The 25394-nt window shown below is 39.8% G+C and overlaps 2 protein-coding genes across 2 annotated transcripts in view; both read left to right on the top strand.

Annotated features, from left to right (window-relative positions):
• The window catches only part of Canx (calnexin), a 36724-nt gene extending 33640 nt beyond the window's left edge, over nt 1-3084 (top strand). The window contains exon 15 of the mRNA XM_046457123.2: nt 711-3084. Within this exon, the coding sequence (XP_046313079.1) occupies nt 711-764 (54 nt within the window). The 3' untranslated portion in view covers nt 765-3084. The remainder of the gene's footprint in view (nt 1-710) is intronic.
• A 1462-nt stretch (nt 3085-4546) lies between these two features.
• The window catches only part of Maml1 (mastermind like transcriptional coactivator 1), a 43083-nt gene continuing 22235 nt past the window's right edge, over nt 4547-25394 (top strand). The window contains exon 1 of the mRNA XM_046457121.2: nt 4547-5168. Coding sequence (XP_046313077.1) covers nt 4827-5168 — 342 coding nt within the window. The 5' untranslated portion in view covers nt 4547-4826. The remainder of the gene's footprint in view (nt 5169-25394) is intronic.

The following is a 25394-nucleotide window of genomic DNA, read 5'->3' as shown; positions in this document are numbered from 1 at the left end:
TTTTTTTGTATTTTTAATGACTATGTTTTGTCTCAACTAGAATGCTTAAGGTCTTAAAGGTAGGGACCATGTCTCACAAAATTTTTTATAGCTCCCAAACTGTGATGAAAAGTTGCTGGTATAATTTGGGAAAGGCAGTAGTTTGTTTTTGTTTGTGCTTTTGGTATGGGGAATTTAACCAGGAGTCAAATTAACCACTGAGCCACATCCTCAGTCCTTTTGTATTTTAGCTAGGTCTTACTAAATTGCTGATGTTGGCCTTAAACTTGCAGTCCTCCTGCCTCGGCCTCCCCAGTCACTGGGATTACAGGTGTGCAAGGCAGTAGTTTTAGAATAGAAAGATCACCGGACTTGTAACCTACTGTGATTATCTTCAGTTTTCTTCTGAATCCTAGGATTCTCATCCTCAAAATGGGACTAAGTGCTTAGGGTTAAGGAACATAACATGTAAAAGCACAATGTTTGATCCATTTTACAGAAAATGTTTATGGGTTTGTTTGAGAAAAGTACCTTTTTTGGGGGGGTAAATTAGACAAAGGTAGAATATATGTAATCTCACCTGGGCAGTCAGTGTTTTTTTTGGTGCATTTTCTTCTAAACCTAAAATGGGCTACAAAATTAGTCTTGCTAATCTTGAAAATGTAATGAACATTTGTATTTCTTTTTAAATGTGTTAATTATAGTGAATTTCTTTTCTTCTTAACTAATAGGAGGATGAAATTTTGAACAGATCGCCAAGAAACAGAAAGCCACGAAGAGAGTGAACCAATCTTAAGAACTTGATATGTGATTTTTCTCTCCCTCCCCTTCCCTTGCAAGTGTGGTCCTAGGAGAGGACCTGGCATACCTTAGGTTGAAACTCAGAAAACCTCAAGACATCACCATCAACAGGTTCCAACCGAACACTAGTTCATGTAATTTTAAACATCTAGCAGTAAATACTTGCAGTTGTGACATAAAGGACCCTGTTTCTGTAGAAAAGAAAACATTTAACATAATGGTTGTGAAATGTAACATGAAGCAACTAACTTGTATTTTTTTGTTTGTTTTGTTTTAAAACAGCTTTTTAAAAATAGAATGATAGAACTTTGTCAGTCTAAAATGTTGGCTTAATTTAATATATTAATTTGTCCATTTAGAAATAACACCAACATTTAGAAATGCTATGGGGATGGATTGCATTTTTTTGTAACAAAATTTTTTTTTTTAAAGTTTGGTATTATAAAACATTCAAGTGTCTCTGTCCCTTAAAATTGATAATCATGTTTAAAGTGCAGTCATTTGTGGTTATAATTTTGTGTTGCTTGCTTCCATTACTTAATTCCTCCTAAGGAAATTGAAGAGAGGGATTGGATGGAAGCCCAAATTTATATAAAGATTCCATTTAAGTTGTATTAAAAATAGTCATACAAAAAGAAAAAAAAAAAAAAAAAAGCCTTTCACTTGATGTTGGGTAGACCATAAAGTGCATGTGTTCTGTTGCCCTTGGAACTGCTCAGTTCCCAGACAGCTTTGCAGTTAGTGGAGGAGGTGGCTTAAATGCAACACTTGGGCATTCGTACTGCACACACAGGGAGTCTCTGGGCTCCTGCCTTTTGGAGCAGGTGGCTTTTAAGGAACTCTGGCAGGGTATGTGGGCTCCAAAGTAGATGTTTCTTTCCATCACTTGTTCCACTGTGTTGACACTGTTTTCCTTACCTATTTCCCCTAATTCCCAGCTTTCTCCTCTGCTATGCAGTTTCTTCACAGAGCAGCTTGCGGTCCGTTGCTGAAAATTATTATAAAGCTCTGCATAGTGTTAAGCTTTATTGTGATTAAGTGTATTTTTTTTTTTTTTTTTTTTTTTTTAATGTAAGCAGACTCACACCTTTCCAGGGTCAAAGTACAGGATAGAATACAAACTTATTTTTATCCATGTCTTTTACTCTGTGTAAAGATTTTAAAAGTCAAATCCAAAGGCAGGCCAACACCGAATTGAGTGTAATTTGAACACAGGCTAAAAGTATTTATGGGAGGAGTGATATATAGCATGAGTTACCTGATTTTTGTGGAATATTTTAAGTTTTCATTTTCAATTCATGTAACGGTTGTCTTACATTACATAATAAAACAGCCCTGTTCAATTTTTTTTTTTTTTTTTAATGTGGCTTGAAGAATTTTTTTGAAAAGTGAATTTAGGTGTTTTTTTTTTCCATGTGGAATGCAGATGGGTGCTATCAGAGCCTCTCCCCCATCACTATGGTACAATAATATCACCATTACACCACACTGAAATGTATTCAGAAAGATGTTTCAGCTTTATTCTTCAGAAGTGTTTCAGTCATACTGATGATACTGTTCTTTGCACTGAATATATAAACACTATATAAACACTCCACAGTGTTTATATTAGGGAGATGTTGGGGAGGAACTATATTTGTAAAAGAGGAAGGTTGTATCCATTTACTTTATCCCCCACCCCCCATATACACAGTGATTCACTTAAATTCTTTTGAGGGTGGGATGCATTTTTCTTCCTGTTGAGTGCTTTACCTTCTTATCTGTTGTTCTTTGGTCACGGTGACCTTAGCTATGTAGCAGACTTTCCCAAATGTATTGAGTTCAAATAAACAGTTACTTAGCAAGACCTGAAAATATGTCTGCAGATTTCTCCTTGCAGTAAATGAGTGGGGATCATTGGATTTCCAGAAATCTGCCACCTTCATTCTCTATTGACATTGTATTTCATGCCTACTTCCTTCTTCCCACTGAGCTAAAAAATGACAGGTTTAAATCGTTAGTGTTGATTGCCATTACAGGATTATTCAGCAAAATTTCTTCAAAATTCCTTTTGTCCCCCCCCCTTCAGTTTTTGAAGGTGCAGCTTCCTGGTTGAATGTCTGGCACATTAATGAATGACCAACAGTTTTCAGCTCTTAAAAAGGCACTTATATTTGGATTTTCTGGTTACCCGTCCCATTGTTGTAAACTGCCCACTCTATCAGATGTATTCCTCCATTTTTCTTATCCACAAAGTACTCTTCACCTTTTTCAAACTGTCATGTTACTAAATGGTGTTACATTAAAGTCCCTGTGTTAAGTGTCTGCTTTTGACTCAACTTCTTCATAATAACCTGTTTCAGTAGTGGGTTAATTGTTCTTTCATTGGTTACTATGTGGGAATTTGCTAATATATGGAAATTGTTATGAACAGTGAAATAATTATGAATTTGATCCAATCTTATTTTTATTTAGCTCTTGCCTCTTCAATTGTGGTTCAGTAGTTTCTGTTGTAAAAGGAGGCGGTGCTACTGGTAATTTATAGATAATCTTTTAAGATTTATGGGGGCCCGTTAAACTTAAATTTTTATTAGAAAATAATCGTTCTTCAGAATCAGACTCCATAGTTAAAATACTCTTGGCATAACTTTAGAAAATACTTAATGTGCTTATTAAGCTTTTAGATTTGCTTACTAAAGTATCAAAAAATAAGCAGTGCTCCTAGTTGCTTTTTTTTTTTTTTTTTTAAGAAGCCGTTTGGGGGATAGGGATGTAGCTCCAGTGGTAGAGCGCTGGAGGACCTGGGTTGAATCCCCATTAGGGCAAACAAGATGAAAATAATAAATGTTTGAGCTGTTAATGGTGTCTTCCAATTTACAGCCTCCTAGCATCTCCTATGTAACCTTTTTAGTAATTGGGGTGCCACTATCATTACGTGTTCTAATATCTTGGTCCCACACACAAATTAGGTTGTAGAATTAACTTTTCAACGTTCCCGTTTCCTTCCCCCACTGCTTTACAGTAGCCACTCTCCCTTTGCCTACTAGTTAAGATTACTGGAGCCCAAATGGTGGTTCCATTTTGTTGAGTGCCTCACTATAACCTAACTATCTTTTAAGAGTGGAACTTCGCAGTCCAAGCTCCCTGTGTATTGAACTAATCCTTTGCAATTCCAGTCCCCAATAATGGAGCTGGACGTGAGCCTACATCCTCTTTCTTCTGCTCTGTAAAGGAAACTTCTTAAGCCGAAATTTACAGTCCCAATGTTTCAGAATGGTGCAGAAGGAAATCTCTACCAGCTAACTGGTGGATAATTCTGGCCAATTACGGTTGGATATAAGTAATGAGGTCAAAGAAAAACGGCTTTCGTTGAAATAGCGTGGCTTCTTTGAGTTTATGAAACCGAATTCAAAAAGAAGAAAATGAAGCGCAGTAGTGCCAGGTAGACATCTGGGTCTAGGTAGTTAAGCCCTTGTCGGATTTACCCCGCTTTTCTCGGGGGACCCGGAAGGGCCTACCTTCAGGAGGCGGTGTTCAGGATACCTGTCTCCTCCAGTTTGGGTTCCTGTCAGTCATAGCAGACCCGTCTCAGGGCTGCGGCCCTCCCCGGGGGTACCCCTGGCCCCTCACTTGAGAGTTCCTTTTAAATACCGCTCTGGAGACCAAGAGCACCTATTACGTTCTCATCCCCACGCCCTTCGGCGGCCGGTTCTTCCTCCTTTGATTGGTCGGAGTTCCTGTTCATCGCCCGTGACGCGAGAGGTCGCCGGCCGGGACCCCGCCCTCTTCCTAGAGCCCCGAAAACAATTTTAAGATGGCGGCGGCGGCGGCGCGGAAAACAATGGGGCCGGGCCGGAGGGGACAGGCCAAGGCCTGAGGTGGGCAGCGAAGGCCGGTCCGGGGTTGGGCAGAGCGGAGCAGAAGGAAGATCCGCCGCCGCGCGCGAGTCCGCTCCGCGGCCCGTGGGGGCATGGCGCGGCCGTGAGGCGTACCGGAGAGCGAAGCCCACAGTGCCAGCCGGCCCCGAGAGGCCCGGCCCCGTGCCTGGCCCGTGCAGCCCGCGGCCCATGGTGCTGCCCACTTGCCCCATGGCGGAGTTCGCGCTGCCACGGCACAGCGCGGTCATGGAGCGCCTCCGCCGGCGCATAGAGCTGTGCCGGCGCCACCACAGCACCTGCGAGGCCCGTTACGAGGCCGTGTCGCCCGAGCGCCTGGAGCTCGAGCGCCAGCACACCTTCGCCCTGCACCAGCGCTGCATCCAGGCCAAGGCCAAGCGTGCCGGCAAGCACCGGCAGCCGCCGGCCACGGCGCCAGCCACGGCGCCCGCTCCGGCCCCGGCGCCAGCCGCACCAGCCCCGGCCCAGCGCCTGGACGCTGCCGACGGCCCCGAGCACGGCCGTCCGGTCGCGGTGAGTAGGGCAGGCACTGGTTTCGATGGCAGCTCCTTCTCCCGAAAATACTTCTCTGGGCGCAGATCGGGCCTCTGGGAAACTTCCCCGTGCGCCCGCAACTCCTGGGTTTGGCTCCAGGGAGGATAACATGGCAGGGAACTATGCAGTTGTCATCTTCGGGAAATGGCACTGTGGCATTACTTTGGAAAACATTACTGGAGGACTTTGCAGGAGGCCTGGGCTGGGAAGGCTGAAGAACGTTAGCTGGAAGATTTTCTTCCGGACTTGATTCCGAAATACTGAGAAATTTATTTGGGAACAGACTAGCATTCGAGCTGCTTGTGATGTAAAGAACTCTTGTACAGTAGGCCTAGCTTCATTTATTCTACAAATGTTGATTGGGTCTTTGCTCTTTGCAAAGTCCTGTGCTATAAGCAGGGTCAAGGGCTTTAACATGGAAATGAGTCAACCTTCATTTGACCAAATCTAACTGCTTCTGCATGGAAAATCAAAAAGTCATTGAAAACCTTAGTAAAATCATAGTGCTGTTCATTGGATTCCATGAAAGTAGTCCTTGTATAGGAACACCGAAATTTGTGGACTAGAAATTCCTGAAAGTTGTCGACAATTCCAATTTTAACTTACAAGGGTTGTTTAATATTTCTGATGATATTAGATAGTTGTTGGCAAATTGTCATACCCTTTGTGTTCTCAGTAGGTATTATAATCTACAATTTATCCTTCAGAATTTTTTTAATTGTTTTTATGGGTTTTTTTGTAGTTTAAAGTTTAAAGCAATTGTGTTTTATTATCTCTCACCTGGGGTATAGTATTATTACTCTTTCCTAACTATTAGGTCTTTCAACTTTTAGTCTTTTTTTCCTTTCTCTCTAAATGCTACAACCTTTTTATTGCTTGAAGGAATGAAGTTCAATTTCTTTGGCACCAGTTTGACCCCACCAATCTTTACAAGTTCCCTACAGATCCTCTGTTCTGGTTAAGTTACTGTCCCATTCTCTCCCACACTAACCTCTACTGCTGGACTTAAAGACAGAATATCTTGATTAAAACCCAGGTTTCATTGCTTATTGTATTGACTATTGAGTGGTCTCATCCTTTTTTTCTTGCCTGTAAATTGGAAGTATGCTGGGCTTTTTAATAAGGGTTATTGTTAAATTCAAATATAAATTCAAAATAAATGAGTATGGATATGAAAGTATTTAGAAAACTGAAAGTCTGAGTGCAGGACCTTCTTCAATACCATTCAGAAGCCTGCCATCCTGCTCACCTCCTTCCTTTCCTTTAAAGCTAGTTTCTGACCACCCTAACTCACAGCAGTCAGAATCTGCTTTCAATACTTTTAGGAAATATATTATCTAAGTTATTTATTTGCACTAGTCACATATCACTTTAGTGACATATTATATCTTGCCAACTAGACTGTAAGTTCTTGGAGGCAGAGGGGGTCAGTCCTGTACATATCTTAGACCCTCAGCATGTGTTCTCAGCATGTGTTTGTAGAGTGACTTACTATTAGACTTGGTGCTATTTCTATAGTACTCTAACTTCAAATGAACAAAATAGCTTAAATTCATGAGCCATCTTTTCTAATAATTCTTGAGATTTTTAGGAATAATGGGTGATCATTCCAAATGAAGTAATAATGAAAGCTTATTAAAAAAAATCATAGTTTTGTCAACCGCGCGACTAGCACACTAGCTTCATACTAGAGGTTCTTAGCATAGAAGTTAACTAGTGAGATCAAAATAAACACACAAACTCAATTTACCTTTTTCTTTGACCAGGTCTGAGACGGCCCCCCCCCTCTGGCTCCTGCCTTGAGCCACCCGTGGGGCAGCGAGGCTTACTCAGGACTAACAGGAGAGAGAGAGAAGCAGGGCATGCCAGAGAGTGGCCTTTTATTGGGGAACAAGAAATTCAGGGGGAAATTCCATCCAATGAAGGTCAAGGGGGACAGCATTCCAAGGTCAGTGTCAGTGATTGGTCTTAGGGTCAGTGGTCAGTCACACCCTCACATGGATGGGCTCTCTCACCTAGAGAGGGTGGAGATTAGTTCCTACATAGTCTAGCCAGAACGCCTCACACCCAATCAGGGAGGTGCCCAATCACGTGCGAGAAAGGCTGGGTAAGGTGGTGCATGCCTGTAATCCTAGCAGTTCAGAAGGCTGAGAAAGGCAGAACTGGAGTTCAAAGCTAGCCTCAGCAACTTAGCATGGCACTTAGCAACTCAGTGAGACCCTGTTTCTAAATAAAATATAAAAAGGAATGTGGCTCAGTGGTTAAGAACCCCTGGGTTCAATCCTCAGTACCAAAAAAAAAAAAAAAAAAAAGAAAAAGAAAGAAAGAAAATAAAAAAATCATAGTTTTACATTCAAATAGTTGCTTTGAACACCCCCTAGAAAGTGTATTAATAGTAATTCCATCTGTTTAAGACTATGGTAAGAGTTTAGAATTTTTGTGTCTCACTGTCAAACAAACACACACACTCCAAAACATATATATGAATCCCTGGAGGGAAACTGGGTGCATACCAATTTTTTAAAAATTTATTTTAAATAAATAAAAGGTCAGAAATTTGACCTTTTATTTATTTAAAATCCAGTGCCTCACACATGCTAGGCAAGTGCTCTACCACTGAGCCACAACCCAGCCCCACACACCAGTTTTTGAAGATAAATTAATTTAGAGTGTTTTCGGACTTGAATCTGGCTTGCAAGTAACTCCTTTGGGTTTCAGAACCTGATCAGATATGCTGAACTGGGTTGATGTCCTATCATGTTAAACCTTCATGCATGGGTTTCATGAAACTTTACAGTGGGTGGTGCTCTTCTTTTTCTCTTCTGGGAGAAGGGAACTTTTTTGTTTTTGTTTTTGTTTTTTTTTGGTACCAGGAATTGAACTCAGGGAACTCGACCACTGACCCACATCCCCAGTCCTATTTTGTGTGTTATTCAGAGGCAGGGTCTCATTGAGTTGCATTATGCCTTGCTTTTGCTGAGGCTGGCTTTGAACTCATGATTCTCGCGTCTCAGACTTCTGAGCCCCTGGGATTACAAGTGTGGCCGCCACAGCCAGCAGAAGGGACCCTTTTTACTGCAGGCTCCAAGTGATTATAGCTAAGCTGTTTTGCCTTGAAATGGGGTCCAGAAGATGAGTATCACTAAGAAAACAGTGGTGTTTTCCATTTTAATGGCTCCTTCAGTTCAAGAGGTAGAGGAAATTCTTGCCTGTGATTTTTTTTAATACAAGTTTTTTTTTAATGCCTTCATTTTGTTTGTGTATTTATTTATTTTTTAATGTGGTACTGAGGATTGAACCCAGTGCCTCACAAGTGCGAGGCAAGCACTCTACCACTAGGTCACAATCCCAGCCCCTTGCCTGTGCCTTTTAACTTGGAGAGCATAGCTTTGCATAGAAAGATGGAAAAGAGAAGGGGCCCCTTAGTCAGTGTGTTGTTTTTGTTTGTTTGTTTGCTTTGTGGTATTGGGGATTGAGCCCAGAGACATTCTACCTCTGAGCTACATCCCCAGTCCTTTTTTTATTTTTATTTTGAGACAGGGTCTCAACTAAGTAGCTGAGGTTGGCCTCAAACTTGGCCATCCTCCTGTGTCAGTCTACCCAGTAGCTGGGATTATAAGCATTCACCACCAGTCCAACTCATTATTATTTCTGACAACTCTGCATGTGTATTTGATCTCATTAATATTCCATACAGAAGGAATATTATTCTTAGTTTTTTCTAAGAGTGCTATGTATTGTTAGGCAGTCATTTCTTAGCCATAGTTACCTAATTGGCAAACCTTTTGTGTAACTCAAAAGGGATCAGATGTTACTATAAGAGTTCACCTTCACCTGAGGTATTTTCTTCTTAGGATATCTCCCTGACACACGCCACACCACACATACACATATACACAGCAAAGGCTTAACCACCGTCTGCTTGCTCTGTTAGACATGAATCAGGAACAGTGCCTCAGACTTTTTCTGTCCTGGTTATTAAGGAATGAGCCTATTAGATTTTTCTTTATACTCTCTGCTCTTGGAAAACAAATAGTATTCTAATGACAGGATTTACTTCTTTTTTTATTGGGAATGCTGAGTTATAGAGAACTATCCACCCAATTCATGCAAACATTCATTTGGTAAGTGAAAATAACTTCATTTACTTGAGCATTTTCTTTCTTTAGTAAAATGCTATAAAGGTTTAGTCCTAGTCTCTTTATCAACCATTGTTAGACTTCTGCTGATGAGCAGAGAGGAACTTACCAAGTGGTTGTGATGGTTGACAAAGAAATTTGACCATTGCATGCCGACCATTCATCATGGAATTTGCTTTCCCTACTTGGTTTAAGTATGTGCAATTTCTCTCTCTTTTTTTTTTTTAACCTTTTATTTATAAATAATTTCAGACTTAGAGAAAAGCTACACAAATAGTACCACAAACATTGCATAACCTTTACCTAAATTCATCTATTGTCTGTTGTGCCTGTTGTTTTATCATTTGCACAATTCCTCCCTTTCCTTCCTTCTCTACACTTTGAACCGCCTGAAGATGCATACCTCCTGACTGTCTAACTGTGAGAACTCCAGTTTGTACCTTCTAAGAGTTAAAATGTATGTACAGTTTAATAATGATTTTATAGGCTAAACTCATATAAGAATTATAGAAATAAATTATTTCCAGAGAGTACATATTTCTGAACATGAAAACAGATATCGTACTGTCATCATGTGGGATTTTTTTTTTTTTTTTAAGATGACTCTTTTGGCTTTAGGATCCCATCTCATTTCTTTCTACATCTGGGACCCTGTTCTAGCAGACTAGCATGTTTAGAATCTCCTTCCCTTCTGAGTCCTTCCTTTCAGCTTGAAAACATGCACAAAATATCCTCCATACTGACAAGTTCTTTGTGTTTTCTTGCTCTCAAAATAGTATTCTGTAGTCTTCCTTCCCTTTGCCCTTACCACTTGAACTTCCCATTTACTCATTAGCCTATTGTAATCTGCCTTCTACCGCTTCTACCCTTCTGAAATTGCCCTCTTAACACCAAGGATGGAATTGCCAAATTTAGTGACTTCTTGGTCATTGTTCTTCTTGACTTCCTTGTTCATAAGATTCTTCTCTTAGCTGCTGTTCTCTTCTGATTTTCATTCTACCTCCCCCACCCCAATCTCCATCCTGCTATCTCTTATTAACTCATGCAACAAATATTTAAGCACCTACTGTGGGCCAGAGTATTCTAGGCACTAAGGATATAGGAGCAAGCAAGACAAATTAAAACTCTAGAGAAAAAAGATAAATAATATGAAAGAGTTAATTTTATGTTACAGATGCTGAGCAAAAGTTAAAAGAGTAATTGATACCAAGTGACTGACAGTGGCAGTTTAAAATGCTCTTGAGGGATGGGAGGCCATCAGTTAGCTGAAAAGTCCTAAGAAAGAACATTCCAGTTAGGATCACCAGCATAAAGTCTTTGAGAAAGGAACCTTCTGAGCTTGCATGAAGAATAGAAAGTAGGTCAGTAAATCTGGAGCAACATGGCTGATAGGTAGCTGGCATGAGAGGTGGGTAAGTAACCATCAAGTCAGGTGCAGTGGGAAGCAGTAGCAGGATCTGAAGCAGAAACAAGATATGTCTGACATGTTTTTGAAGATCATTCTGGTGCTAGCTGGTGTGTTTATTAAGATCATGTGTGAGGTTGGTATGGGCAAGAGTGGATGCAATTAAGGTTTTTGTATTGGTCTTATTGGAGATCTGAACATTGGACTAGTGGTACTTGTGGAGTGGAGAAAAGAAGATAGATTTTGGACAGCTTATGAAGTTAGAGATCAAAGGACTTAGTTGCTGGACTACTTGGCTTGGGTATGGTGGCAAGATAGAGGGGAATGAGTAGTAAAGAGGAATTCTTAGCTTTTTAGCTTAAGAAATTTTCTTTGAACATTTTTAAAACATTAAGATTCCCTAGACAACTCTATCATTTTCTTTTTTCATTCTATCTTTTTTTTGGGGGGAGGGGTGGTACCATTAATTCTTTTTATGTTTCATCTGTCACCTATAACAAGAAGATTCTTCCAATTTCCATTCCATATTTCCTACTGTCTCCTGGCCATTCCCACATGATTTCCCATATATTTGAAATGGACTTCCTTTTTCCAACCATATCTTTTATTTATTTCCTCTAAGTATTTTCCTCACCCCAGTTATCCAAACTAAAAATTTAGAAATTAGCTTCTCCTTTTCTTCATTTCCACTTTTCGATTGCACTCCTCCTGGAAGCCAGAAATTGTGGTAGATAATGGATCTATATCACAGAACATAATAGGGAGCACACATTGGGAATATTGGGGAAAGGATGCCTCTTAGATGAAATCTGGAAGACTTTAAAGAACTGACTTTTAGGGGCTGGAGTTTTACTCAGTAGTGGAGTACTTACTTCACATATGTGTGTTTAAAATCCTCAACAGGACATAAAAATAAAGGTGTTGTGTCCATCTACAACTAATTTTTTTTTTTTTTAGAGAGAGAGAGAGAGAGAAATTTTTTAAATATTTTTTTTTTTTTTTAATTTTTCGGCGGACACAACATCTTTGTTTGTATGTGGTGCTGAGGATCGAACCCGGGCCGCATGCATGCCAGGCGAGTGCGCTACCGCTTGAGCCACATCCCCAGCTCCTAATTTTTTTTTTTTTTAAGAACTGACTTTTAGCTGGGCACAGTGGTGCATGCCTGTAATCCCAGTGGCTAGGGAGGCTGAGGCAGGAGGATCGTAAGTTCAAAGCCAGTCTCAGCAATTTAGTGAGGTCCTAAAGCAAGAACTTGCCTCAAAATATTAAAAAGGGGGCTGGGGATAAGGCTTTGCGGTTAAGTGCCCCTGAGTTCAATCCCTGGTACTAGGGGGAAAAAAAAAAGAATTTTTAAGATGGGTCTTAAGATTTATCTAGATGCTTTTTCCAAAGGGTACTGTAGAACACTAATTTCATAGGTTATTTAAAAAGTTCTAGGGGATGGAGATACATTTAGCTTAGTGGTAAAGTGCTTGCCTACTATGTAGGAGGTGCTGGGTTTGATCACCAACACTGGTGGGGGAGGAGGGAATGGGGGAATGTCTGTAGTAGAACAAGTTTGGAAGACACTGGACTAAATAAATTTTAACAATTTCCTTTAGGGTGTTTCCAAACCTTCAATATGCTGATATGCCTAAGTATTTGAGCTCTTACTTAAGTGGCATCTAATAGAACTTTGATTCCTTTGGGAAATTAAGCAAAAAACAAACAAACAAACAAACTATGATAGTAGTTCTTTTAATTTGGGGTTTAAAGAACCAGAGTCTGGAATATGAAGTTGGAAAGGTAGGTTAAGCTCATGAAAAGCCTTTTGCGCATTTCATTTGTTTTTTTTTTGTTGTTTTCTTTTGTCTTTTTTTGTTTTTCTGGTGGTGCTGGGGATTAAATCCAGGGCCTTATACGTGCTAGGCAAACACTCTACCAACTGAGCTATATCCCCAGCCCCCCTGCATAGTTGAGATTGGGTGTTTAGACTAAATAATTTTGAAACACTGTGAAACCCCTTCACATGTTTTTAAGTTGACATCTAAATCTTTATGCTAAGTTTTAAAACTTATCAGAGACTGTAGTGCATTTATTTTGTTGACTGATTGTATACTAAATTACCATAATTGAGTTTATTAAGTAAAACTTACGTGATGATAAATTTAGCCAGGTATGATAGTGTATGCCAGGAGGATAATTTGAGCCCAGGAGTTCAAGACCAACTTGGGCAGAATGGTGAGACCCTCTCTCAATAAAAAAAATTAAAATAAGGGACTTGAGGTGTGGCCAGTGTATAATGCTTGTCTAGCATGTGTGAGACCCTAGATTTGATCCCCAGCACTGCCAAACAAAAACATAAATAAATAAATAAATGAAACTAAGATTAAAAAACTTATGTAACACAGGCTTACAAATGCTACTTATAGTTAATATGAATGAATGATTTTAAAAGGGGAAGAGAATTTTAAAAATGCTATTTATAGTTGCAGGGGATGTAGCTTCCAGAGAATTATAAATATTAACATTTAAAAATAAAATAGTTCTATCATTTTTAAAAAAATGTAGCCAGTTAATATCTTGGTGATATACTATCTTTCATCAATCATTTAAAGAATGCTTTTCTTTTAATAGAAATTTTAGATCATTCCTCTTTCTCTTGGAACTAAAATTTTTTATACTTACCCCATATGATATGATTTATTTTAACATAATATGTATGAAAATGTTTATTGATCACTCTAGCATATTTCTGTGCAACAAAAATATATGAAATTGAATTTAAAACTTTAAACTTAGGTGTTTTCTTCACACATACGATCTTTCCCTGCTCTCATGTCCAACATCTTTCATCATTCAGGACCATGCTCACACGCCTTTTCCTGGAGCTGAACTAGGTGCTTAACCTCTGCCAGAACAGCCACACACTGAGCTTTAATTGTGTGTTTTGCTGCCCTACTTTAGACTGCTGGCAATTTGAGGGCAAGGCTAAGAGTCTGCCCAGCTCAATACCTGCCACATATTTGGCAGTCAAGAAACAAATATCTGTTGAATGAATGTTAGTATTATTATGGAAGGGACCCTGAATTGGGAGTCAGAAACTACATGGTCTTAGGGTAGGACAGTTTCAGAAGTAGAAGTGGTAGATTACTAGAGCAAAGTCCCCAGGGTGAGGGAGGTGGGGAAGAAGGGAAGTACTGGGGAGTGATATTGGCCAAATTATATCATTATGTTATATGCATGTACAAATATGTAACAACAAATTCCATTATTATGTACAACTATAATATACCAACAAAAAATGTGGAAAGAGGAAAAAAATACAAAAGAAGAAGTGGAATTGGTAGCAGTAAGATAGTATACCCTGATTTATACAACCATTTATTGAAGCTTTGTTCACACTAGTAGGAGGTGAGAGCAACCTAAGTTTCCATCACCAGATGAATGAAGAAAATGTGGCATATATATACAAATGACTATTAACTCTGCCTTTAATAAACAAGGAAATTCTGTCATATGCAACAACATGGATGCCATGATGGAAGCCATTTTGCTAAGTGAAAAAGACAAATATGCATGATTCCACTTATATGAGGAACCTAAAATAGAATTCTTAGAAACAAAGTAGAATGGTGGTTGCTGGGGCCTGAGGGTAGGGGAGGACAAAGGAGTTGTTCAGTGGATATAGAGTTTCAGTTTTACAGGATGAAGAAATTCTAGCAATAACAATGTATATAGAGTTATACTGTATTGTATACTTTAAAGGGTTAAAATGGTATGTTTTATGTTAATGGTTTTTTAAAAATTTGTTTTAGTTGTAGTTGGACACAATACCTTTATTTTATTTATTTATGTTTATTTGGTGCTTAGGATTGAACCCAGAGCCTCGCATGTGCTAGGCAAGCGCTCTACCACTGAGCAACAACCTTAGCTCTATTATGTTAATGTTTTTAACCACAGATTTTTTTTAAAATTAGAATCTATTTTATAAACCATGGGCCCAGAAAATGTTCTAACAATATTATGAGGGCTTATTAATTAAGGTATACTAATGAAATTAGAAAGATTATATAGAGTTTTTAAGTGTTGCTGGGGATCCAACCAAGGACCTTGTGCATGCCATGTGACTCTACCATTGAGCTGTATCCCCAGCCCAAGGTTTGAGTAATTTTGAAGTCAAATCAAAGAAAGAATATAGCTAGGCATGGTGGTACATGCTTGTGATCCCAGCTATTCCAAAGGATGAGGTAGGAGGATCACAAGTTCAAGGAAAGTCTGTCAACTTAGACCCTGTCTCAAGATTTTTAAAAATTTTAGAAGGGCTGGGAATGTAGCTCAGTAGCAGATCGTTTTCCTAACATATGCTAGGCTCTGAGTTAAGTCTGAAATACAGCAAAACAAAAAAGAAAGATACCTGTTGTTATTTAATCCTCATAGCAGTCTTACATGGTAGATGTTATTTGCCCAATTTTACATGGAAGTAATCTGAGACTCATAGGTTAATTTGCCAAGGTTGCCAGCTAATTGATAGAACTAGCATTCAAACTAAAGTCTATTACCAAAGCTCTTTCCACTGTGCCATTTAGCTTCTGCAGATAAGATCACATTTGTGAAAGAACTCTAAAAAATTATACCTTTTTTTAAGAAATAAATTGCAGGTCAATATTTTATTAGGTACAGACCAGTGATTTTTAATCCAAGATACTTGCTGTAGCAGAAGGGCACATATATATATCAGAATTATTGAGGGTACTTTTTAACTCTACATCTCCTCACCTACTGATTCTCCGACCCTACCCCAACTGTTTTTGTTTTACTTTTTTTTTTTAGTTGTAGATGGATACAATATCTTTGTTTTATTTATTTATTTTTTAATGTGGTACTGAGGATCAAACCCAGTGCCTCATGCATATGAGGCAAGTGCTTAACCGATGAGCTGCAACCCCAGCCCTGTTTTTATTTTATTTTAATATTGAACTCGAGGGCACTCACTATAGCATTGAGCTACATCCTCAGTCCTTTATATTTTTTATTTTGAGACAGGGTCTCCCTAAGTTGCCCAGGCTTGCCTCAAACTTGTGCTCCTTCTAATTCACGTCTCTGAGATTACAGGTGTATGCCATCACACCTGACTAAGTTTTCCTTTTTCATGCTGCTAAAATAATTTACAATGGTTGGGAATGTCAGAGCCCTTAATTGTGTTGGGGTTGGATAATCAGTTGGTCTCAGTTCTTCATTCTTTGTCATGTTATACGTCCATGCCCTTGCCATGGCTTCATAGTAGGCAGAGTATATACTTTCTCGTCTCTCGATTTGGGTGTATGACTTGCTTTGGCCAATGAAATGTTAGTTTGACAGGAGAATACAGTATAGTATATTTATAGAACAATAATTTTTAAGTTCAGGGAACAATGTCTTAGAAATTTTTAAAAATATGAAATTTATGAAACAAATAATGAAATTCATCTAAAAAGCAAAGAGAAAAGAATAGCAGAGGAGAAGTAGGCCATGCATGGGCTGGAAATGACTCTGGCTCTTCAAAGTGCTGCCAGGCAGCCAGGCATTGAGGCCTGGAAACTGGGAAGTTTGTATTTCTTTTTTGTTTTGTTGTTGTTTTTAAAATTTTTTTTGTAGTTGTAGATGAACAAAATGCCTTTATTTTATTTGTTTATTTTTATGTGGTGCTGAGGATCAAACCCAGTGCCTCACACATGCAAGGCAAGTGCTCTACCACTAAGCTACAGCCCAGCCCCGGAAGTTTGTATTTCTTATCTGGGAAATTTTACCAAGACCTCAAAGACAGAGATGTCACATTCTTCACCAGCCACCATTAAAAAAGAATTTATAGCTGGGCTTTGATGGCTCACTTCCGTAATCCCAGCGGCTAGGGAGACTGAGGCAGGAGGATTGTGAGTTCAAAGCCAGCCTCAGCAAAAAAGTGAGGTGCTGAGCAACTCAGTGAGAGCCTGTCTCTAAATAAAATACAAAATAGATCTGGGGATGTGTCTCAGTGGTCGAGTGTCCTGAGTTCAATCCCTGGTACTCTCCTCCCCAAAAAAATAACTTACAAAGTTTTGCTGTGAATCAAGAGATAGAGAATCTGTTTTGCTACTACATCAGGGCCACAGGTAATATAGCGGCCAAGATCATCAATGAGGTATCAGAGCCCCTCCTGCTTGTGGAAGAGATCTGTGAAAAAGCTAAAGAGCTAACCAGATCTGTGAGCCAAAGTACGAAAAGCAGATTGACCCAAAGAACCTCCAAGGAGATCCTGGACAACTTGAGGAAAATGTTCAAAGGCTAAACAGACAAGGCTGACTCTATCCAGAAGATAAATGAGCTGATGCCTAAATGTAGCACAAAGGCAGCCAGTGCTCAGACTGATTTGTATCTGCCCAATCCCTGCTGCAGAGAGGGTCTTTATAGTTCTGCTACCCTCATGTTATCTATCCCACACTGCCTCACTGTGTTGCTCAGTCTGGTCTTGAACTTCAAAATTCAAGTAATCCTCCTGTCTCAGCCTCCCAAGTGGTATCATAGGCAGGAGGATCATAAATTCAAAGCCAGCCTGAGAAATTTAGTGAGGCCCTACGCAACTTAGTGAGACCCTGTTTCAAAATAAATAAAAAGACTGGGGATGTGACTCAGTGGCTAAGCAGTCCTGGTTCAATCCCTGGTACCAAAAATAAATAAATAGTAAAGAAAAATAGGTGGAAAATAGAAAATTAGATTTCCAGTGCAAAAGGTACCTAGTCAAACTATTAAACAAGAATGGATATTGAAGGAAGTCATTTTCAAAGATTAAATATTTAAATAATTAAGCTGACACATACCCTTTTTCTAAAAAGTACTGGGAAATATGCTCCACCAATTGAAAGACTAAATCCATCAAGAGTAAGGCATAAGATACAGGCAACAGGAGACGCAATACAAAAGAAATGACAAGGAGTCTCATGGAGGACTAGGAAAAGTGATCCCAATATGACAGCTGTGCTCCAGAAGTGGAGGGCAGCTGACTCATACTGTAGCAATGTGACCCAAGTGATAGATTGTTACCACCAATGCCCCCCACTTCCATTCAGCCATCTTTTTTAACCCCTAAGACAGTCCCCTGGAAAGTTTGGCAAGTTCTCAGCACTTGAATGGTCTTGATCATGTGCTGATGTTCTCCCCTCCTGCTCTGCTGAGGATATTCATATCACATAAGAAAGTTCTTGGCTTTTCTTCCCAGAGCTGTAGGTGGACTATGGTGAACCTAGAAGTAGAAAAAATGAAGCAGCCCTCTTCCTCTGAACATATTTCTGCTGCTATCTAGAACCTGCTTCATACCTCAGCCTTGTCAAGCACCCAGCTATGCTGAACTGTTTTCCCAAGATGCCCTTATGATCTTGCTGATGATTTCCCCAGAAGAGGCCTTGTCAATTCCCAGAGAAGTGGAATTCAGCCACAACCCAGAGACCCACCCACTCACCTCCTCTGGAGTCGCCTATCAGAGAAGGCAAGCTGCCCTCTCCTTACACACATAGTGTGCCCTTGTCCTCTATTTTCTAAACTAGCCAGTGTATTGTTTGGGATAGATAACATAACAATGTTGGAATTATAAAGAAAAGCAGTTAACCCCAAAATCAGGACATTGGTTATCTTTGGGAAAAGATGAAGAGAGCGGGTTCGGGGGCTTTAAGTAGTGCTTCTCAGACCTAACATTCACATGAGTCACCTGAAAATCTTGTTTAAATGTAGTCTAAGTGGGGTGGGGAAGGTTGAGCTTCAACTTTTTTTTTTTTTCTTCTTTAGTATTGGAGATTGAACTCAGGGCCTCACAACAACTAGCAAGCATTTTACCACTGAGCTACATGCGCAGCCCTTTGTATTTTATTTTTGAGACAGATCTTGCTTAGATGCCTAGGCTGGCCTCAAACTTGGGATTCTCTTGCCCACCCTCCCACGTAGGAGGGATTACAGTCATGTACCACTATGCCCAGCTGAGATTCAGTATTTTGAACCATCTAAATTATGCCATTTCTGCTGGTCCTGGACCCATACTTTTAAAGTGAAGAAGTACTGAGATAAAGTGCTAAGGCTTTAGCAGTAGGTCCAAAGTGATCATTTTATTGTTATTCTTTTCACTGTTATTTAGGTATATATGAAACTTTTCACAACAAAAACTATAATTGCAAAGGACAACTTAGTATGAGAAGGATGTGTGGAGCAGTAAACTTAAAGAGGTAAACTTGCCAAATCATAAAAACCTTGCATACTCTATTGGAGCTCTCCAATTAGCCTATATATATAGAAGTATATCCTTATAATAAACAAGTTGGCTCACATGATATGGAGGCTGACAATTCTCAAAATCTGTAGTCAGCACCCATGTTTCAGTTTGAGTCTAAAAGGAAAAAAAAAGTCCCAGCACAAATCAGTTATTGCTAGAGTTCCCTCATTTGTTTGTTTGTTTATTTATTTATTTATGTCTATTCAGGTATGCAGCTGACTAAATGAGTCCCACGCACATTAAGGAAGGCAATTCAGATGTAAATTAACCCACAATAATGTTTGACCAACAGCTGTCCATCCCCCCAGCCTGGTCAAGTGGACACACAAAATCAGTCATCACATACCATGGATAGAAACTTGCACTTGATTCTTTCTGTGTGCTATAGAGAGCCACTTAAAGGATTTAAATAATGATAAAACACGAATAAATTTATACCTTAGATAATCTCTGTGGTAGTGTTACAGGGCCAATTGAAAAGTGCATGCAGGAGGTAGAGAAGGACTGTCAACAAGAAGACCAATTAAAATGCTGTTTTATTGGTATAGGCAAAACAAGGAGAAGAAGCTAGAAAGTGACAGTGTGGGAACAGAGGAAAGGGCCAGATTCCGCAGATATTTGGATGGTAAAAGGAACAGGATATGGTAATTGATCAAGAGTTTAGGAGGAAGTAGGAGAAGTTCGGGATGAATTAAGAGTTTCTAATTTTTAGAAACTGAGTTCTGGTCAGAAGAGCCTTTGCCATCTAGGGGTTGCTGAGAAATTGCATGTAACCTGGTGGATGTTACTGGTGACATTTGCCAGGGCAGCCTATAGAGCAGTAGAGAAGGTGACATCAAATCTAGTGCTGATTTACAGCTCCAAATCTGAAAGGTATTTCATGCAGCCCTTTGGAGACCTGTGTCAGGCGTACTGTTAATGTACTGATTCACTTATAGTTTCTGCTGCAAGTTGTCTCCAAGTGTCCATTTCTACTCAAGAGAGTTTAGCCTTTCTATACTTTTATCCCAACTTTTTTTATCTGAAGTTTTGGAAATTGAACCCAGGACATGCTAAGTAAGGGCTCTACAATTGAGCTATCTCCAGTCCTGTTTTTTTTTTTTTTTTTTTCCTCTTAGTTTTTTACTTTTTATGGTACTGGGGATTGAACCTGAGAGCAGTTTACCACTGAGCTACATCCCCTGCCCTTTAAAAAAAGTATTATTTTGAGACAGGATCTCAGTTGCTCAGGCTGGCCTCAAACTTGCAATTCTGTCTCAGCCTTCTGGATTGCTAAGATTACAGACATGTGCCACCATGCCTGGCTTTAACTGAACATTTTTATTGGAGAAAATTTAAGATGTGTTTTATGGTCTAACTTGAGCCCATGCATGCAGCCTGCAAAAGTCATTATGTGGAGAGTTAAGAACTTATGTGTATTTGTGCATGTGTGTATACATGTGTATATACATATATGCATATATGTACACCAGTCTTTTGTATGGCAGGCAAGGAGCTACCCCTGGGAGCTATGAAGCTGCAGGTGGGTGCTGCCAGCTCACACTCCCTCAAATGTTCTTTACTGTGCCTTTAAGTATCATTAAGATGTGAACAGCTGTCACTCCCACGTTCACACCACACACACACACACACACACACACACCCTGACATTGCTTCTGATTGCTTCTGAGCTACAATTACTTGTGATTCTCTTCCTTTTAGCTCTGCTTACTCTTTCTAAGCTTTAATTTCCTTCCTTAGGGTTGTTTTGTGTGGCACAAAATTGGTGCTTAATAAATGATAGTTCTTTTTGGTGTGGGAGATTTCTTTTTTTTTTTAAATATAAACTTATTTTAGTTGTAAACGTCTCTTTATTTTATTTATTTATATGTGGTGCTGAGACTTGAGCCCAGGGTCTCACACATGCTCAGCAAGCACTCTACTACTGAGCCCTTTTCTTTTTTGTACCAGAGTTTGAGCCCAGAGGTGCTTTGCCACTGAACCATATCCCTAGCCTTTTTTTTTTTTTTTTAGTACTTGGGATTGAACTCAGAGGCACTGAACCACTGATCCACATCCCCAGCCCTTTTTTGTATTTGATTTAGAGACAGGGTCTCATTGAGTTGCTTAGCACTTCACTTTTTGCTGAGGCTATTTTTGAACTTGCAATCTTCCTGTCTCAGCCTCCAAGCCGCTGGGATTATACAGGCGTGAGCCACCATGCCTGGCTTCTCTATCTCTTTTTGAGAGAGACTCCTGCTAACTTGCTTAGGGCCTCAACAAATTGCTGAGGCTAGCCTCAAACTTGTGATCCTCCTGCCTCAGCCTCCCAAGTCTCTGGGATTACAAGTGTGTGCCACCTGTATATTCTCTTGTGGGAGGAGATTTCTTTCTAAGTGTTTATCTATTTTGTTGCTGTTTTTAATGCTATGATTGCCTCTGTTAATCAGGTATGAGCTTTTGCCAGAAGATCTAGACAACCATGGAGTTCTTTATGGTTTGACAAACTGGCCAGTTCCAACCAACAGGCAGAATTCAGGGTCTGTTTATTGATCAACAGTGATAAGCCAAGGCCAATATTGGGTGCTGGAAAAACAGGTGAATGTGGGAGCACCCTGTGCTTAGAGCTGATGGAGATACAGAGACTGGCCACTAGTATAATGTGTTTTACATGCCACACTATAGAGGGTAGCACAAAAAGCTGTGGGCATTAGGGAGAGCCAGTGGCACACCCTCCAGTCACCTTTGGAAACTGAGGAAACTTTGGAGTGGGCACTGTGTGCTCTCTGCTGTCAAGTGCCAGGGGATGCCCATAGAATTCTTTGTGCTTCTGGCAAAATCACTTCTCTGCCTATCTCCATCTTTCACCTCATTCATTCGTAGCCTCTTCAGGACTTCAGATGAGTGGGACCTTTCTGCTGCCATCTGTTGCCATCTGTTCTCTCACACTGCACTCTAGTGTCCCTGACACATTAGTCTGTCAATGATACTGTTCTCCCAGAAATCCTTAGGCCAACCCTGCAGCTTGTCCATCAGCAAGTCTTGCCAGCTCAACTTTCAACACAGAACCAGAATCTGACCACTTCTGCTTACCTCTGCCACTGCCATCCCAGTCTGAGTCATCATTTCTTTTACCTGGATTTCTGCCACCTAATTGGTCTCGCTGAGGGCTCTAGGCCTCCTGCAGTCTACTCTCTGCCCAGAATGGTCTTCTTTCTCTGCTCAGACCACTGCACAGGTTTTTTTTACCCTATGTAGTCTGGCACACCTATTCTACTCCCCCCCCCCCCCCCCCGTCACCGTGTCTTGATGCTCTTCACTCCTTTTCTCTCGGCCTCAGCCTCCCTGGCTACTTGCTAATGGGCAAACACCTATCACTCTCTCATCCCAACCTTTGCAAGGCTCATTCCTCTGCCTCACCTGGATCTTCTTCAGTAGGTGTTGGTGTGGCTTACCCTCACATCTACACATTCTTGTTCAAACTTCACACACTCTGTAAGGCCTGTCCTGAGATTCTTTTTAAAAATCATAATCCTACAAACTCCCTGTCTTTCTGTGCTTTATTTCCTTAGGAGTACTTCCCACTTAAGAGGGAGGTCCCAGGAGATCCAAGGTTTTTGTCTGTTTTGTTCTCCACTATATCCCCAGGGCCTAGATAATGGCTGGCTGGCTGGCTCAGTTAGCTCCCAGTAGATTCCTGTTGAGTAAATCAAATGAGAGAATGAGAAGTTTGCTCTGGAAGTAGTTTGTGCAGGGGACAAAGGTGCCTGATGTGTTGGGTCTTATGAGCAGTAAGGGGCCTACTCCCTAAATCAGGTGGCAGATTGTAGGGCACTTTCTTGTATATTCAGTGCTTATATCCAAGGCTAATTTATAGAACTACTCTGTCCATGAAGGAGCCATCAGCCAGGTAACACTTCCAAATGCTTGAAATGTGCCTAATCCAAATTGAGTTTGTTAGAAATATACAACAGACACTGAATTTTGAAAACTTGGTGCCAAAATTTTTTTCAAATTTTCAGTATTGATTACATTGTAAAATGATAATATAGTTAGTGGGTTAAATAAAATGTTACTAAAGTCAGCTTTACCTGTTTATTTTTTTAAAAAATATTTATTTTTTTTTAGCTGTAGTTGTCAGTACCTTTATTTATCTATTTATTTATTTTTTGTGTGGTGCTGAAGATCAAACCCAGGGCCTTGCACGTGCTAGGCGAGTGCTCTACCACTGAGCTACAAACCCAGCCCCCTACCTGTTTATTTTTTTATTTTTTATTTTTCTTTTGGTACTGGGGATTGAACCCAAGGGTGCTTAACCACTGAGTCATATCTCGAGCCCTTTTCATTTTTTATTTTGAGATAGGGTCTTGCTAAGTTGAATTTAAAACTTTATTACACACTTATTAATGTCCTTTCTCATTTTTGAAACTCTTACCTCACTGTCACTTATAATCACAAAAAAAAAGACAACCCTCATTACAATTATAGTTTGCTTGCCTAAATTTTAGATTCCGTTTCTCATTACAGAGAGTTATATATATGAGGTGCCCTACCCTCACTTTCTCTCTGGTCTCTGACAATCTGCTTTCTGTATTCATTACTCTATTATTAAATCAATCTGTCTTGATATCTTTATTACATTTTTATTTTTATTATTCTCTGTGTTACATTTGATAATATTTGAATTTTTCTTCTTATGATAGAATAATTTCTGGACTTAACAGATCCATTTGGACAAGTCATTTAAGCTGTCAAGAGTTTTAGTTTTCTTGTCTGTTAAAGAGCTTAAGATACACAGCTCATTGGAGGGGTTCTAGAAGTCATTGAGTGTTCTGACTTGAGAGTACTAAGTGGTTGATGCTCTTAGAAAAGCTAATGATAAGGGAGTAAGAGAGAAGTAGCTAAAGTACAGAATGTGCTTGGGAAGCATTTTTGTTCAGGGTGTTTTGGAATGTAAAATTGAATATAAGTTTGAAAGATCCATCCACTGCAGCAATGGCTCACAAACTCAGCATGCATCACAGTCACCTAAAAGACTCTTAAAACCTCCCTGGACCCCATCCATCCCAGAGTTTCTGACTCAGTGAAACCATCTGCATGAAGTCCTGAAAATGAGCATTGCTGATACATTCCCAGGTAATGCTGATTGATGCTGCTGGGCTGGGATCACAATTTGAGAATCACTGCTCTAGAGCAAAACAGATGGAAGTTATTTTTGAGGTAAGGAGAGAAAGAATTTGAAGAGGAATGTGTCAGATGAGGCAGGTCCAGACAGAATAAAAAGATGAAACTGAAGAGAATTAATCTTTGCAAGGAGAGATGTTTTCATCTTAAAGAAGAGGGATTGGAAAGAGATGATATGGCACTAAGAAGTTCTGAGTTGAAGGAGACAAATTTAAAGGAATCATGTAAGTTGAACTTTGGGAAACACTGCTCTGAACATTGATTTACTAATTGTTGTGCAGACACGTGGTTTGGGTTTTTTTGTTTTGTTTTTTTTTGTTTGTTTGTTTGTTTGTTTTTTTGGTACTGGGGATTGAACTCAGGGGCACTCAACCACTGAGCCACATCCCCAGCCTTGTTTTGTATTTTATTTAGAGACAGGGTCTCACTGAGTTGCTCAGTGACTCACTTTTGCTGAGGCTGGCTTTAAACTCTCGATCCTCCTGCCTCAGCCTCCCAAGCTACTGGGATTACAAGTGTGTGCTACTGTGCCCAGCAAGATCAAGAAACTTGAGCTGGTGTGGAGAAAGTGGTCTGGGGGTAAAATATGACAGCAATGATGTTTGAGCCAAGTCTTATAAGATTGGTAGAGGTTGCCAGGATAGGGGGTATATTCTCAGTCCTGAAAGTAGTTCAGTTTAAGTTGGGACCTCAAGGGAATATTAGCGTAGTACATTAAGTAGTTAATCAGAAACACAGCAAACAGACCATTTTGTGCCAGTTTAAGGAATTTGAACTTTATCTGTTAAGTGATGGGGATTTAAGGAATTTAAAATGGTTTGATGTTTGTTTTATAGAGATCGTTCTGATAATATCATAAAGGGTGAGCTACATCAGAGAGGAATTGAAATCAGCATGAAATTACTTTAGTGATCTAGATTTTAAACAATGAGGAATTGAACTAAGACTCCAGGTCTCTTACTGGAGAGAGATTTAGAAAGTAGAATCAGTGTCCAATCATCTGAGAGGACAGGGATTGAACCATGCATCTAGTCAGGGAGCACAAGATGAAGCGGTGGATTTAGGGAAAGAAAAACCCAGCTTGGATTATATCTTATCTGACATATACATCGAGATTCCCAATTTACAACTGAACATGTAAGTCTAGAGCAGAGGAGAGAGGGTAAGACACAAAAGAGAAAGATGTGTTAAATATTCACTCAGTGAATATTTGAGTGCCTGGGCTGGGAGTGTAACTTAGT

The sequence above is a fragment of the Marmota monax genome, unplaced genomic scaffold (assembly GCF_021218885.2).
Source record: "Marmota monax isolate L192 unplaced genomic scaffold, Marmota_monax_Labrador192_F-V1.1 WCK01_AAM20220418_F8-fsc00263, whole genome shotgun sequence".
NCBI lineage: Eukaryota > Metazoa > Chordata > Mammalia > Rodentia > Sciuridae > Marmota > Marmota monax.
Note: the sequence above shows the minus strand (reverse complement) of the source record. Positions and strands in the feature narration are given on the sequence as shown.